We start from the raw sequence: 17206 nt of genomic DNA on the forward strand, positions 1-17206 counted from the left end.
GTGTGTGTGTGTGTGTGTTGTGACACTCTGGATCTCAGCCGGGGGATAATGGTCTAATCTGGCAACCACAGAGGATATCATAGGTCTCTCGGTTACAAGGTCCACTGCAAACTCACACTGTCGGCACTGAGTGTACAGTGACTGTATGTGTGTACGTAGTCCTGTGTGTGTTTGCGTGCATCTTTGTGTGTGGTCGTGTGTGTGTGTGTGTCTTTGTGTTGTTCAGTTGGAAGCCAAGGATTTTAAAGCTATGATATAATCTAAGACAGTGTGTTTAACGAGGCAGTTTGTATTCATAAAGGCCTAACTGAGAGAGAGTAATTCATCACTGCGCCTTTCCACAGCACACTAACTCACACACACCATCTCTGCTTCACCTGAACATATCTGGGCTCATATTCACAAAGCATCTCCCCATGTCCATATACGAGGCAGTTTTGCTCTAAAAAGCAAGACTGATTCCTAGATTCCAAGACTGACTCCTAGATTAGCACTCCTACTCTGAGGCAAAGTGTGACCTCTGACCTGTCCTTGAAGAAACGCCGGAAGCCAAAGGCCACCAGCTTGAAAACAGACTCCAGGACAAAGACGATGGTGAAGATGTAGTTACAGATCTTCAGCGCCTCGTCCAACTCCTGGAGGGAGGGAGGGAGGCATGGTTAGTAGTACAGTATTCCATAGGTTATAGCTACTGTATATATGGTCTCTCTCTGACGTCTTACTCTCTGAAAGCAAACATTTTCCCAGAGTCAGCCACTTTCAACACCCATCTCCCTCTCTCTCCCTTCTCTCCCTCTCTCTGCTTCTTTTTGAAAAGACCGCCGGTATTAAAGTGTCTTGTATGTAGCCTGGGGGAATTCACGATACCCATCTCAATGTAAAAAGTGACCTTTTCCTAGTAGGCATGTTGTGAGAAGATCAGACAAGTAACTCTATAGGGATTTACTGACTCTGTTCTCCTCAGGTCATCCGCACCGCATCATCTCTCTCTATTACTGTCTCTCCTTTTCTCTATATCTATATCTCATGCATAATCTTTCCGGACACATGGTAATTTCATCGGAAAACTCAAGCTGTTTTCATCACGAATCACCTTTCGCCTGATAATAAACAATGACAACTCATTGAGACATAATTTACGTGGGAGTTTAGTTCATGATTTTTTTGTATTACTTTATGTAATGTGAAGAAAAATCCCCTGAAGAATTGAAATAACTTTTCTCAAATCTGTTTGTGCAGGCAAACAAACTACAAATCCCAGAGTAATGATGTTGGACTATGTGGAATGAATACAAACTAGGTTGTCATGGGAATCTTTGTCTGTGCTTTCTGAGGGGCCATGGTGATAACTAACAGACTTCAAATCCACTACCTTAAAACTACAAATCCCATCATTGTGCAGGTCCTACCTTTGGCTGTTGGTAGTGTTCCATCGCCATGGTGATGACATTGAGTGCGATGACAATGGTAATGAAGAGGTCCAGATACTGGGAGGTGCACATCTTGTGGATGAGGAGACGAGTGGGGGAGTAATCCGAGTAGTAAGGCTTACTCTGAGCTTCTGTTGGAAGGGGGGAGTAAGAGAGGGGAGGACGGGGAGGTAGGCGGGGTGGGGGGGTCATAGAGTGAGATAGGGAGTAGTGTACTGGACATTGTGGGTGAAAGGTTTCGAGAGGTAGAAGCCAGCCCGCAGGTCTCAAGAGATATCATAGCGTTAGTTAAAGGAAAGCACCCATACTGACATATATCACAGAAATACAGAAGATAGAGGCAGATAAAGAGACGCAAATGAAAGACAGATGGAGGGAGAGAGAAGAGAGTAGCAAAGGTACATGGAAAGAGAGGTATACAAGGAGAGGAAAGGAGAGGAGAGAGGTACAGGAAGACACAGAGATCTTGGAAAGAGAGAATGAGTGAAAACGAGGAAGAGAAAGCGAGAGAAGCACAGTGTTCCTGGGCCCGGGTCCCCTGTGGCTGCCAGTCATGACTAATCAAATCAGAGATGCTCTCCTCTGATCAACAATTATTCAAATGTAGTCTCCTCTGAGAGAGCATGAACGGAAATAAACAGCATCGCCACCGCCCAAAGTGGTGTGTGTGTGTGTGTGTGTGTGTGTGTGTGTGTGTGTGTGTGTGTGTGTGTGTGTGTGTGTGTGTGTGTGTGTGTGTGTGTGTGTGTGTGTGTGTGTGTGTGTGTGTGTGTGTGTGTGTGTGTGTGTGTGTGTGTGTGTGTGTGTGTGTGTGTGTGGAAGAGACTGTAGCTGTGGAGGAGGGAGGTTATTTTGGTGCATTCTGAGGCTGTAGGGAGTGGGTAGTGAATGGTTAATTTATGCTGTCTCTTTCAATGCAGCTTTTTCTAGTGTTTTCACTCTTGCTGTATCTTTTCTCTACCTCTTTCTCTTCCTCTCCTTCTCTCTCATAAAAACCCTACTGGGCACAGATGTCAATTCAACATCTATTCCACATTGGTTCAATGTCATTTAATTGAAATGACATGGAAACTAATTAGAGTCGGGACAATACCAGTAGTGCAATACTTTTTCCATGGCAAAAATTCCAACACGAAGCATACCATACTCTTTGGTCCTTTAAAAAACATCTGTATGTAAAATACTGTGCGCTATAGCTTGGAAAATAAATAAATGTGACTCTGGTTGACAACATAACGATGTTTGCTTCCAACATTAGGGCTGTTAACCTAAAGAAGTTAAATCTGCTTTGGGTTTTGTTTCCATGCCAAGACGCTAACAAGAATCGCGATACTGCTATCGTCCCGGCCCTAGAAACAACGTTGATTCAACCACTGTGTGCCCAGTGGGACATACTGTACACAACAAAAAGGACAGTCGATTTTACAGTTCAGTATATCACTTATAGTTTCACACCATCCATCCATCCATCCATCCCATCCATAAAGGACAGAGGAAAGAGGAGTATGGGGGATGAGAGAGTCTCTCTATCAGTCTCTGTCCTCATCCCTCTTTCATCAGTGAAAGAGAGAGAGAGAGGACATATGAAGTAGAGGAGGAGTCAGAGACAGGCCAGAATGGAAACACACATACAGAGTGATTCCCCCAGGTGGCTGCTGCGGCAGCTGGCTAAAACTCCTGACGGGGTACGTGTGTATGTGTGTTTGTGTGTGTATGGGTTCGTGTATTCACTGTATGGTCCATTCTAATCTCTTCTCCTCTGTCCTCTTCATCATAAATCGACTTGAGTGTGAGACTCTCTCTCGTTCGGTGTCTGCCTGGGCTATTGCTTTATCGTACATTTATTGTACAAAATGCAGACCCATTATACATTATAGCAGTGCATGTATTATAGGCAGTAAACCCAATGGCGCAAATGTTGTGGCAGTGAAACTTCCTGGGAAAATGCTTAGCTTCTGCAGTATTGCTGCAGGGCCTAACACTTTATTTTAATGGGCCTCACTAGAGGCTTGATAAATGAAACTGTTAGTATAGTGTATTGAGCATCCATTGCTGTATCTTGAGAGGATTGTCCAAATAATGTATTAGACATTTCAGTGGCTGACTGAGTTTTTAAAAGCAATCTAAAGCAGTTTTGTAAGTGCAATACTCTCATAGGTTTAAAACGCTACATTAAGAGAGGGAGAAGGAGAGAGAGAATGGGAGAGGAAGAATAAGAGAGCGAGACAGGGAAAACAAGAGAGTAGAACCTTTTCCCCCATGGCTCAGGCCCAGCTCTCGCTCGGGGAGGTAGAAGAGGTGAGGGTAGAGAGGGCCAAATTATACCTCCACTACTCCCAAACTCTCACTCCCACTCTCTCTTTCCAGAGGAAGAAAGAGCTGAGCAGCACTCAGAGAATGGATCTGCCTTTAGACTCACTGGAACAGACTGACACTGTGATATCATGCCAAACCAATGAGTCAACCATATTAGCTTTTGCCAAATTAGCTTTAAAGAATTGTAAAAGTGTGTGCGTGTATGTTTGTATGTGCACAGTGTGCCTGTGTGTGTTTGTGTGCTCAGTGGGGCATGTGAGGGCATATTCAGGTCTACTCTTGTGGGAAAAGAGAACTTTGACAAGATGAAAGTGAAGAAGTGAGGTGTGAAGAAACTTCAGTACAGTCATCTTTCTCTGTCACTTTTTCTCCTCTCTCTCTCTCTCTCTCTCTCTCTCTCTCTCTCTCTCTCTCTCTCTCTCTCTCTCTCTCTCTCTCTCTCTCTCGCTCGCTCACACAAATAGAAACATTACATTCACACACATAACATAAACATCAACCAGACCCCCATCCCATAAGGGGCCTTAGACCTATGTAGTCCCCTAATTGGGCTACGAGGAGCTGCTGAATGACAAGCATGCAGCATGTTAAACAGAATGTCCATGTTGGTGCCCGTGTGAGTATTATTGAGCACCCTACATGTTGGTGCCCCGTGTGAGTATTATTGAGCACACTACATGTTGGTGCCCCATCTGAGTATTATTGAGCACACTACATGTTGGTGCCCCATGTGAGTATTATTGAGCACACTACATGTTGGTGCCCCGTGTGAGTATTATTGAGCACCCTACATGCTGGTGCCCTGTGCGAGAATTATTGAGCACCCTACATGTTGGTGCCCCGTGTGAGTATTATTGAGCACACTACATGTTGGTGCCCCATGTGAGTATTATTGAGCACCCTACATGTTGGTGCCCCGTGTGAGTATTATTGAGCACCCTACATGTTGGTGCCCCATGTGAGGATAATTGAGTACTCTACATGTTGGTGCCCCATGTGAGGATAATTGAGTACTCTATATGTTGGTGCCCCATGTGAGGATAATTGAGTACCCAACATGTTGGTGCCCTGTGTGAGTATTTATCCAAAAAGGTAGTTATAATTTAACCCTTCAAGAGGGAATGATGTGGTTCAGGTAACATATCATACATATGACACATGATGATATGTTACTCTTGGAGATCTAAGACCCCTTTGGCCGAAAGCACTGGTGAAGCGTCAAAGATCACCTGACTGAAAAAGAAAGGAGCAGTTAGTTAGCAAAGAACACCAAAGCAATACTAAAACCTGGTCCAAAAACAACCTCTTAACCCCTTGCCCCACATTACCTATACCCACCTGATTCTTTGAAGTCTACAAAGTGAGGGTATAAAGGTTAGGGTGAGGAACTAGGAGTTATTTTTGGACTGAGCCACACTCAGTAACTTCAGGAAGACGAGGCTCGGGTTGGGAAATACAGACACACTGAAGTCCCTGGGCATGTGGCGAGGAAGTGGATACACCACAGCACAGCACAATGGGTTTACTGTCACAGTGTGAGTGGGCTTTGATTGGATTGGAGTGAATGTATGTATAGTGTATGGGTTTGAAAGGTCTGGTTGGATCGGATGTGTGTTTATGGCTTTGAAGAAGCTTTGGTTGGGTTGAATGTGTGTGTATGGGTTTGAACTTGAAGGAGCTTTGGTTTGGTTGAATGTGTGTGTATGGGTTTGAACATGAAATAGCTTTGGTTGAGTTGGTTTGCACATGCAGTGTATAGACTTGAAGTAGGTTTGAATTGATTGGATGTGTGTGTGTGGGTTCATAACACAGTGGAGCTATGTGATGGATACCGTGAAAGGACATATAGAGTGCTATGTTGATTTTCAACCATGGTACCATATCATGGATTGTTCTAGAGTAATCTTGGTACTATTGGGATGTGAAAGTTGTTTAAATGTGGTTTAAATCTCTACGGTGCACATGTGATGCTTTTGATGATTGGTCAGGTGTAACTGGGGCTTGTGGTAGAAAGATGATTGGTCAGGTGAAACTGGGGCTTGTGGTAGAAAGATGATTGGTCAGGTGTAACTGGGGCTTGTGGTAGAAAGATGATTGGTCAGGTGAAACTGGGGCTTGTGGTAGAAAGATGATTGGTCAGGTGTAACTGGGGCTTGTGGTAGAAAGATGATTGGTCAGGTGTAACTGGGGCTTGTGGTAGAAAGATGATTGGTCAGGTGAAACTGGGGCTTGTGGTAGAAAGATGATTGGTCAGGTGTAACTGGGGCTTGTGGTAGAAAGATGATTGGTCAGGTGTAACTGGGGCTTGTGGTAGAAAGATGATTGGTCAGGTGAAACTGGGGCTTGTGGTAGAAAGATGATTGGTCAGGTGAAACTGGGGCTTGTGGTAGAAAGATGATTGGTCAGGTGAAACTGGGGCTTGTGGTAGAAAGATGATTGGTCAGGTGTAACTGGGGCTTGTGGTAGAAAGATGATTGGTCAGGTGAAACTGGGGCTTGTGGTAGAAAGATGATTGGTCAGGTGTAACTGGGGCTTGTGGTAGAAAGATGATTGGTCAGGTGAAACTGGGGCTTGTGGTAGAAAGATGATTGGTCAGGTGAAACTGGGGCTTGTGGTAGAAAGATGATTGGTCAGGTGAAACTGGGGCTTGTGGTAGAAAGATGATTGGTCAGGTGTAACTGGGGCTTGTGGTAGAGAGATGATTGGTCAGGTGAAACTGAGGCTTGTGGTAGAAAGATGATTGGTCAGGTGTAACTGAGGCTTGTGGTAGAAAGATGATTGGTCAGGTGAAACTGGGGCTTGTGGTAGAAAGATGATTGGTCAGGTGTAACTGGGGCTTGTGGTAGAAAGATGATTGGTCAGGTGAAACTGGGGCTTGTGGTAGAAAGATGATTGGTCAGGTGAAACTGGGGCTTGTGGTAGAAAGATGATTGGTCAGGTGTAACTGGGGCTTGTGGTAGAGAGATGATTGGTCAGGTGTAACTGGGGCTTGTGGTAGAGAGATGATTGGTCAGGTGAAACTGGGGCTTGTGGTAGAAAGATGATTGGTCAGGTGAAACTGGGGCTTGTGGTAGAAAGATGATTGGTCAGGTGAAACTGGGGCTTGTGGTAGAAAGATGATTGGTCAGGTGTAACTGGGGCTTGTGGTAGAAAGATGATTGGTCAGGTGAAACTGAGGCTTGTGGTAGAAAGATGATTGGTCAGGTGAAACTGGGGCTTGTGGTAGAAAGATGATTGGTCAGGTGAAACTGGGGCTTGTGGTAGAAAGATGATTGGTCAGGTGTAACTGGGGCTTGTGGTAGAGATGATTGGTCAGGTGTAACTGGGGCTTGTGGTAGAGAGATGATTGGTCAGGTGAAACTGGGGCTTGTGGTAGAAAGATGATTGGTCAGGTGAAACTGGGGCTTGTGGTAGAAAGATGATTGGTCAGGTGTAACTGGGGCTTGTGGTAGAAAGATGATTGGTCAGGTGTAACTGGGGCTTGTGGTAGAAAGATGATTGGTCAGGTGTAACTGGGGCTTGTGGTAGAAAGATGATTGGTCAGGTGTAACTGGGGCTTGTGGTAGAAAGATGATTGGTCAGGTGTAACTGGGGCTTGTGGTAGAAGATGATTGGTCAGGTGAAACTGGGGCTTGTGGTAGAAAGATGATTGGTCAGGTGAAACTGGGGCTTGTGGTAGAAAGATGATTGGTCAGGTGTAACTGGGGCTTGTGGTAGAAAGATGATTGGTCAGGTGTAACTGGGGCTTGTGGTAGAAAGATGATTGGTCAGGTGTAACTGGGGCTTGTGGTAGAAAGATGATTGGTCAGGTGAAACTGGGGCAGGTGAAACTGGGGCTTGGTAGAAAGATGATTGGTCAGGTGAAACTGGGGCTTGTGGTAGAAAGATGATTGGTCAGGTGTAACTGGGGCTTGTGGTAGAAAGATGATTGGTCAGGTGAAACTGGGGCTTGTGGTAGAAAGATGATTGGTCAGGTGTAACTGGGGCTTGTGGTAGAAAGATGATTGGTCAGGTGAAACTGGGGCTTGTGGTAGAAAGATGATTGGTCAGGTGTAACTGGGGCTTGTGGTAGAAAGATGATTGGTCAGGTGAAACTGGGGCTTGTGGTAGAAAGATGATTGGTCAGGTGAAACTGGGGCTTGTGGTAGAAAGATGATTGGTCAGGTGTAACTGGGGCTTGTGGTAGAAAGATGATTGGTCAGGTGAAACTGGGGCTTGTGGTAGAAAGATGATTGGTCAGGTGAAACTGGGGCTTGTGGTAGAAAGATGATTGGTCAGGTGAAACTGGGGCTTGTGGTAGAAAGATGATTGGTCAGGTGAAACTGAGGCTTGTGGTAGAAAGATGATTGGTCAGGTGTAACTGGGGCTTGTGGTAGAAAGATGATTGGTCAGGTGAAACTGGGGCTTGTGGTAGAAAGATGATTGGTCAGGTGTAACTGGGGCTTGTGGTAGAAAGATGATTGGTCAGGTGAAACTGGGGCTTGTGGTAGAAAGATGATTGGTCAGGTGTAACTGGGGCTTGTGGTAGAAAGATGATTGGTCAGGTGAAACTGAGGCTTGTGGTAGAAAGATGATTGGTCAGGTGTAACTGGGGCTTGTGGTAGAAAGATGATTGGTCAGGTGAAACTGGGGCTTGTGGTAGAAAGATGATTGGTCAGGTGTAACTGGGGCTTGTGGTAGAAAGATGATTGGTCAGGTGAAACTGAGGCTTGTGGTAGAAAGATGATTGGTCAGGTGAAACTGGGGCTTGTGGTAGAAAGATGATTGGTCAGGTGAAACTGGGGCTTGTGGTAGAAAGATGATTGGTCAGGTGTAACTGGGGCTTGTGGTAGAAAGATGATTGGTCAGGTGAAACTGGGGCTTGTGGTAGAAAGATGATTGGTCAGGTGTAACTGGGGCTTGTGGTAGAAAGATGATTGGTCAGGTGAAACTGGGGCTTGTGGTAGAAAGATGATTGGTCAGGTGAAACTGGGGCTTGTGGTAGAAAGATGATTGGTCAGGTGAAACTGGGGCTTGTGGTAGAGAGATGATTGGTCAGGTGTAACTGGGGCTTGTGGTAGAAAGATGATTGGTCAGGTGAAACTGGGGCTTGTGGTAGAAAGATGATTGGTCAGGTGAAACTGGGGCTTGTGGTAGAAAGATGATTGGTCAGGTGAAACTGGGGCTTGTGGTAGAAAGATGATTGGTCAGGTGTAACTGGGGCTTGTGGTAGAAAGATGATTGGTCAGGTGAAACTGGGGCTTGTGGTAGAAAGATGATTGGTCAGGTGTAACTGGGGCTTGTGGTAGAAAGATGATTGGTCAGGTGAAACTGGGGCTTGTGGTAGAAAGATGATTGGTCAGGTGAAACTGGGGCTTGTGGTAGAAAGATGATTGGTCAGGTGAAACTGGGGCTTGTGGTAGAAAGATGATTGGTCAGGTGTAACTGGGGCTTGTGGTAGAAAGATGATTGGTCAGGTGAAACTGGGGCTTGTGGTAGAAAGATGATTGGTCAGGTGAAACTGGGGCTTGTGGTAGAAAGATGATTGGTCAGGTGAAACTGGGGCTTGTGGTAGAAAGATGATTGGTCAGGTGTAACTGGGGCTTGTGGTAGAAAGATGATTGGTCAGGTGAAACTGGGGCTTGTGGTAGAAAGATGATTGGTCAGGTGAAACTGGGGCTTGTGGTAGAAAGATGATTGGTCAGGTGAAACTGGGGCTTGTGGTAGAAAGATGATTGGTCAGGTGTAACTGGGGCTTGTGGTAGAAAGATGATTGGTCAGGTGTAACTGGGGCTTGTGGTAGAAAGATGATTGGTCAGGTGAAACTGGGGCTTGTGGTAGAAAGATGATTGGTCAGGTGAAACTGGGGCTTGTGGTAGAAAGATGATTGGTCAGGTGTAACTGGGGCTTGTGGTAGAAAGATGATTGGTCAGGTGAAACTGGGGCTTGTGGTAGAAAGATGATTGGTCAGGTGAAACTGGGGCTTGTGGTAGAAAGATGATTGGTCAGGTGTAACTGGGGCTTGTGGTAGAAAGATGATTGGTCAGGTGAAACTGGGGCTTGTGGTAGAAAGATGATTGGTCAGGTGTAACTGGGGCTTGTGGTAGAAAGATGATTGGTCAGGTGAAACTGGGGCTTGTGGTAGAAAGATGATTGGTCAGGTGAAACTGGGGCTTGTGGTAGAAAGATGATTGGTCAGGTGTAACTGGGGCTTGTGGTAGAGAGATGATTGGTCAGGTGAAACTGAGGCTTGTGGTAGAAAGATGATTGGTCAGGTGAAACTGGGGCTTGTGGTAGAAAGATGATTGGTCAGGTGAAACTGAGGCTTGTGGTAGAAAGATGATTGGTCAGGTGTAACTGGGGCTTGTAGTAGAAAGATGATTGGTCAGGTGAAACTGGGGCTTGTGGTAGAAAGATGATTGGTCAGGTGAAACTGGGGCTTGTGGTAGAAAGATGATTGGTCAGGTGTAACTGGGGCTTGTGGTAGAAAGATGATTGGTCAGGTGTAACTGGGGCTTGTGGTAGAAAGATGATTGGTCAGGTGAAACTGGGGCTTGTGGTAGAAAGATGATTGGTCAGGTGTAACTGGGGCTTGTGGTAGAGAGATGATTGGTCAGGTGAAACTGAGGCTTGTGGTAGAAAGATGATTGGTCAGGTGAAACTGGGGCTTGTGGTAGAAAGATGATTGGTCAGGTGAAACTGAGGCTTGTGGTAGAAAGATGATTGGTCAGGTGTAACTGGGGCTTGTAGTAGAAAGATGATTGGTCAGGTGAAACTGGGGCTTGTGGTAGAAAGATGATTGGTCAGGTGAAACTGGGGCTTGTGGTAGAAAGATGATTGGTCAGGTGTAACTGGGGCTTGTGGTAGAAAGATGATTGGTCAGGTGTAACTGGGGCTTGTGGTAGAAAGATGATTGGTCAGGTGAAACTGAGGCTTGTGGTAGAAAGATGATTGGTCAGGTGTAACTGGGGCTTGTGGTAGAAAGATGATTGGTCAGGTGAAACTGGGGCTTGTGGTAGAAAGATGATTGGTCAGGTGAAACTGGGGCTTGTGGTAGAAAGATGATTGGTCAGGTGAAACTGAGGCTTGTGGTAGAAAGATGATTGGTCAGGTGTAACTGGGGCTTGTGGTAGAGAGATGATTGGTCAGGTGAAACTGGGGCTTGTGGTAGAAAGATGATTGGTCAGGTGTAACTGGGGCTTGTGGTAGAAAGATGATTGGTCAGGTGTAACTGGGGCTTGTGGTAGAAAGATGATTGGTCAGGTGAAACTGGGGCTTGTGGTAGAAAGATGATTGGTCAGGTGAAACTGGGGCTTGTGGTAGAAAGATGATTGGTCAGGTGTAACTGGGGCTTGTAGTAGAAAGATGATTGGTCAGGTGTAACTGGGGCTTGTAGTAGAAAGATGATTGGTCAGGTGTAACTGGGGCTTGTGGTAGAAAGATGATTGGTCAGGTGAAACTGGGGCTTGTGGTAGAAAGATGATTGGTCAGGTGAAACTGGGGCTTGTGGTAGAAAGATGATTGGTCAGGTGTAACTGGGGCTTGTAGTAGAAAGATGATTGGTCAGGTGTAACTGGGGCTTGTAGTAGAAAGATGATTGGTCAGGTGTAACTGGGGCTTGTGGTAGAAAGATGATTGGTCAGGTGTAACTGGGGCTTGTGGTAGAAAGATGATTGGTCAGGTGTAACTGGGGCTTGTGGTAGAAAGATGATTGGTCAGGTGAAACTGGGGCTTGTGGTAGAAAGATGATTGGTCAGGTGAAACTGGGGCTTGTGGTAGAAAGATGATTGGTCAGGTGAAACTGGGGCTTGTGGTAGAAAGATGATTGGTCAGGTGTAACTGGGGCTTGTAGTAGAAAGATGATTGGTCAGGTGTAACTGGGGCTTGTGGTAGAAAGATGATTGGTCAGGTGAAACTGGGGCTTGTGGTAGAAAGATGATTGGTCAGGTGTAACTGGGGCTTGTGGTAGAAAGATGATTGGTCAGGTGAAACTGGGGCTTGTGGTAGAAAGATGATTGGTCAGGTGTAACTGGGGCTTGTGGTAGAAAGATGATTGGTCAGGTGAAACTGGGGCTTGTGGTAGAAAGATGATTGGTCAGGTGAAACTGGGGCTTGTGGTAGAAAGATGATTGGTCAGGTGAAACTGGGGCTTGTGGTAGAAAGATGATTGGTCAGGTGTAACTGGGGCTTGTGGTAGAAAGATGATTGGTCAGGTGAAACTGGGGCTTGTGGTAGAAAGATGATTGGTCAGGTGAAACTGGGGCTTGTGGTAGAAAGATGATTGGTCAGGTGAAACTGGGGCTTGTGGTAGAAAGATGATTGGTCAGGTGAAACTGGGGCTTGTGGTAGAAAGATGATTGGTCAGGTGTAACTGGGGCTTGTGGTAGAAAGATGATTGGTCAGGTGAAACTGGGGCTTGTGGTAGAAAGATGATTGGTCAGGTGTAACTGGGGCTTGTGGTAGAAAGATGATTGGTCAGGTGAAACTGGGGCTTGTGGTAGAAAGATGATTGGTCAGGTGAAACTGGGGCTTGTGGTAGAAAGATGATTGGTCAGGTGAAACTGGGGCTTGTGGTAGAAAGATGATTGGTCAGGTGTAACTGGGGCTTGTGGTAGAAAGATGATTGGTCAGGTGAAACTGGGGCTTGTGGTAGAAAGATGATTGGTCAGGTGAAACTGGGGCTTGTGGTAGAAAGATGATTGGTCAGGTGAAACTGGGGCTTGTGGTAGAAAGATGATTGAAGGGGGGCCTGAGAAAAGGAGGATAGTCTTTGAGCTTTGGATGGTAAAACAATGTCTGTGAAAGGAAGAACAGGCCAGAGGCAGTAAGATCAGCCACAACGTTACAGCCAGGATCATTTCCTGTTTTAGGTCAAAGGTCAAGATGATGTGGTGGTAAAACAGTTTAAAAAAAATCCCAGTACCAATATCATTAAGGTTATACCTTGGTAGGTGTTGTGACTGATTTTAAACGCCTGCCCGTTATGGTCAATGGATTGGTTCATATTAAGAGTCAATGTGTGCTGGGTCAACAGGTAGTGCTGGTAGATTACAGCACAAGCTCATATCAAGGGGAAGGGGTTAACGTCAAGTGAAACTACATTGAATTCAATGATGTATTAATGATTTTAGAGCCAGCAAACATTGAGTCATAAGGTTAGATACAAAATAAACAAGTAAATCAGAAAAATTCTGCTGGATTTCCCAAAATGCACTGCTCCCCTATTCAGCACCAATGACAAAAATAAGAAACAAAAAACGGAACTGAAAAGAGAAGTTGAGGATTGTGAGAAAAGAGGAGCAACAGAGCAGTTTGAGGAGCCCAGGAGAAAGAGAAAGAATAACATGACATCATTCACAATGACAGGGCATGGTAATTCATACACGCACACAAACACGCAAAAATGCACGACGACAAACACACACTCACATACAAAGACACACACGAGTTGTGCCGGTACACATGGTAGACTGACACACACTTCTTTCTGAGTCTGACTTGAGCAGGATGGACCAATTGGAATGGAGACTGGAATGGCGAAGGCAGGCGATTGGACAGCAGTGAGTGGAAGGCGGGGTTAACAGGGCGAGAGAGTGATGATGGGCAAATGAGAATATAAGCATATAAGAAACAGACCAATGAGATATCAGCGTTTCAGCAATACAGTAGACAGCACATATCTGCCCTTCAATCCTCTAAGTCCAAGTCTAATTCAAACACAACTATTACCCCTGTATCATAGTCTGGTAAAGTCGAGGCTAAATCCTTTAAAGGGGCAAACTGCAGTGGCTACATCCATTTTTGGACTTAAAAATGAACAATATGTACCCATTGATTCTTGAATAAAATAACTTATAAATGCCTCCTGAGCTTAGTTCCACTGTCGTACCCCACCAGAATCCAAACTATACACTTGTTTTACTCCACTGTTTGTAAACAAAGTAAATTAAAACTATCCTTTTGATATCATGGATGGTCAGTCCTCGCATCCATAGTTCTGTATATACATTTGAGAGTGGTTACATTTTTCCAGAGAGAAGGCTTGGTTTCAACTGCTAATTGCCGCTTTAAGTACCTTGTAGCATTAAATATGGTGTTCAGCTAAGTGGCAGTTACGTTAGCCAAGACCCAGGAATCAGCAATTGAGGAGTGCTGTTTTAAAGGACCACAACATCACATCTTTCTTCCTACCCGACTCTAATCATGTAATATTTTAACACTGGTACATGCATGTCTTTGACTGTCCGGTTGGTTTGATCTACCACCTGGGTTGCAGTACATCTGTCCGACCGCTGGTACACCACATGTTAACCAGCCTCCTTCATTATTAGCTTGGGCTGTAGGACACACACACACGCACAGATCCATAGGTTACACATGCAAGTACATAATGCACACACACACACACACACACACACACCTTTTCTTAACCCAGTTACATTCAGTGGCTCTCTTGTGGTTATCTAACATATCCTAAGCAGAGCTCAAAGGCAATGTGCCAGCACGCTTTAGAAGCACTGATTCTTACACCTCCAACCATGAAAAATTCATACCCTCACACACTCTCATAAAACCCACTATAGCACTACTTATAATACAAGGACCTTCTACTGCTACAGAATCAATCACCTAACGGCATCAGCCCACTGCAGGGATGCATATTGATTAGCTAGTTAGGCTGGACTCATCTAGGCTAGGTAACTGATGCTAAGCACAACTGTCAGGTTATGTTAGGCTAATAGGTGTATTGGTGCGAGCATTGGTGGGGTTACACCTACACCTTAGTTCATGAAAGTGATTAAATATTTAAATTCCTCTAACGCTACACTTAACTCTGCTACCAACACCTAGCCGGTGGCATGAAGCACTTATCCCCCACCCACATCCTGAGAACTTCCTGACAAAATTAATCTGTAGAGGAGGACGTTTCAATCACTAACTGGCACAGGTCTTATCAAAGAGGACCTGTCTACACTTTGGGCTGATCCACGTTATAGCTCGATTGAAATTTAAAAGGCAACTTTAACATTTTTAAACGGAGCTTCCGCGATACTTCTGCGATACAGATTGAACCCAGCCATTTCTCTCACTTCTATGTCTCTCGCGCTCTCTTTCTCCCCCTTCTCTTGCTCTCCCTATCTCCCTCCGCCTTTCCTACCTTTAGCCCGCCCTTCACTCACTTTCAATCCCTCCCCCCTCTCTCGCCACCTTACCCCGCCCCGCCCCTCACGTCCTGTCCATCTCATCTTACAATCATTTTTTTGCACTCTCTCTCTCTCAACCTCTCTCTCTCTCTCCTTCCATCTCTCTAATGGTCTAGTGTTATTAACCACATTCCTACATCAGGGGAATATAAAGGAGGGAGAAGAAGACGGATAGAAAACCTCCGTTCCATCTCTGTTAGCACTGACCTAGATAGAGCTGGCTGCCGCGGTGTGTGTGTGTGTCTGTGTGTCTGTGTGTCTGTGTGTGCATGTGCGTGTGACTGGTCAGTATTGATGACAGGGGGAGGAGTTGACACTCTTGTCCTAGCCATTTACTGTTCACTGCGTCGCTGACATCATAGTTTAGGGGTAAAACATGTTAAACAGTCTTGTTTCACCCCCTGAAGGTGAGCATAATAATTAAATGGGCTACAATACAATTACTCTCTACATTATCATCATGTAAAGTGGGGAGAACAAGTATTTGATACACTGCCGATTTTGCAGGTTTTCCTACTTACAAAGCATGTAGAGGTCTGTAATTTTTTTTATCATAGGTACACTTCAACTGTGAGAGACGGAATCTAATACAAAAATCCAGAAAATCACATTGTATGATTTTAAAGTAATTAATTTGCATTTTATTGCATGACATAAGTATTTGATCACCTAGAATCCAGTAAGAATTCCGGCTCTCACAGACCTGTTTTCTTTAAGAAGCCCTCCTGTTCTCCACTCATTACCTGTATTAACTGCACCCGTTTGAACTTGTTACCTGTATAAAAGACACCTGTCCACACAGACTCCAACCTCTTCACAATGAACAAGACCAGAGAGCTGTGTAAGGACATCAGGGTTAAATTGTAGACCTGCCCAAGGCTGGGATGGGCTTCAGGACTATAGCTTGGTGAGAAGGCAACAACTGTTGGCGCAATTATTAGAAAATGGAAGAAGTTCAAGATGACGGTCAATCACCCTCGGTCTGGGGCTCCATGCAAGATCTCACCTCGTGGGGCATCAATGATCATGAGGAAGGTGAGGGATCAGCCCAGAACTACACGGCAGGACCTGGTCAATGACCTGAAGAGAGCTGGGACCACAGTCTCAAAGAAAACCATTAGTAACACACTATTCCGTCATGGATTCAAATCCTGCAAATGGGGCCACGTATCGCAACATCTTGGCCAACAACCTCCTTCCCTCAGTAAGAGCATTGAAGATGGGTCATGCCTGGGTCTTCCAGCATGACAATGACCCGAAACACACAGCCAGGGCAACTAAGGAGTGGCTCCGTAAGAAGCATCTCAAGGTCCTGGAGTGGCCTAGCCAGTCTCCAGACCTGAACCCAATAGAAAATCTTTGGAGGGAGCTGAAAGTCCGTATTGCCCCGAAACCTGAAGGATCTGGAGAAGGTCTGTATGGAGGAGTGGGCCAAAATCCCTGCTGCAGTGTGTGCAAACCTGGTCAAGAACTACAGGAAACGTATGATCTCTGTAATTGCAAACAAAGGTTTCTGTACCAAATATTAAGTTCTGCTTTTATGATGTAACAAATAATTATGTCATGCAATACTTACTTAAAAATCATACAATGTGATTTTCTGGATTTTTGTTTTAGATTCCGTCTCTCACAGTTGAAGTGTACCAATGATAAAAATGACAGACCTCTACATGCTTTGTAAGTAGGAAAACCTGCAAAATCGGCAGTATATCAAATACTTGTTCTCCCCACTGCATGTATATTTATTTTCACACCCTATCATAATTATTAGTAAAAGGTGTGCTGAAGTAGGACATTATATATTAATACCTGATAAAGTGATACAGCACGAGAGGCTGTGCCATCAATAAATCATCAGGCAAGCGATGCTGTTAGCTAGGACACAAAATGGCCAAATCCTACTTTAGTACTAGTTTTTGAAGACAAACACAGGGAGAGGGAAAGCCATCTTCTGGGACATGACCCACACAGAGCAGGTCTGAGTAAAGCGTTTATCTCTTTGGGCTGTGAGCCTGGGAGAGTTAGAGGCCATCTGTTACAGTGACACATTCACTCCCTGAGCTGAGCTATGTAAAGAACACTCAGAGCTACATTCTCTCTCTCTCTCTTTCACATTTTCTCTGTTTACCCTTTGTCTTTGTTTCTCTCTCTCACTGTGTGTGTGGGGGAAAGAAAGGATACACCGTGCCTGGCTGCCACATTACAGACAGCACCCCGCTGACAGCTTCTTCCTTCCTCACTCACTCTTTCAAGTATCTCTCTCCTTCTGTCTTCGTC

General features: G+C 45.1%; 1 protein-coding gene and 1 long non-coding RNA gene across 3 annotated transcripts in view; one reads left to right on the forward strand and one right to left on the reverse strand.

The window, feature by feature from the left end:
• Positions 1-17206, reverse strand: part of cacna1g (calcium channel, voltage-dependent, T type, alpha 1G subunit) — a 360095-nt gene that overhangs the window by 25630 nt on the left and 317259 nt on the right. The window contains 2 exon segments of the mRNA XM_052478432.1: positions 526-635; positions 1410-1561. Of these exon segments, the coding sequence (XP_052334392.1) occupies positions 526-635; positions 1410-1561 (262 nt within the window).
• On the forward strand, positions 7064-11551 carry LOC127911446 (uncharacterized). Of its 2 annotated transcripts, none has more exons than XR_008078562.1 (3): positions 7064-7328; positions 7442-7517; positions 11331-11551. It is a non-coding gene; the product is annotated as an uncharacterized LOC127911446 (long non-coding RNA). The 2 variants fall into 2 exon arrangements; XR_008078563.1 differs by lacking the exon at positions 11331-11551 and adding an exon at positions 10191-10331.

Source organism: Oncorhynchus keta, chromosome 24, assembly GCF_023373465.1.
Source record: "Oncorhynchus keta strain PuntledgeMale-10-30-2019 chromosome 24, Oket_V2, whole genome shotgun sequence".
Lineage (NCBI taxonomy): Eukaryota > Metazoa > Chordata > Actinopteri > Salmoniformes > Salmonidae > Oncorhynchus > Oncorhynchus keta.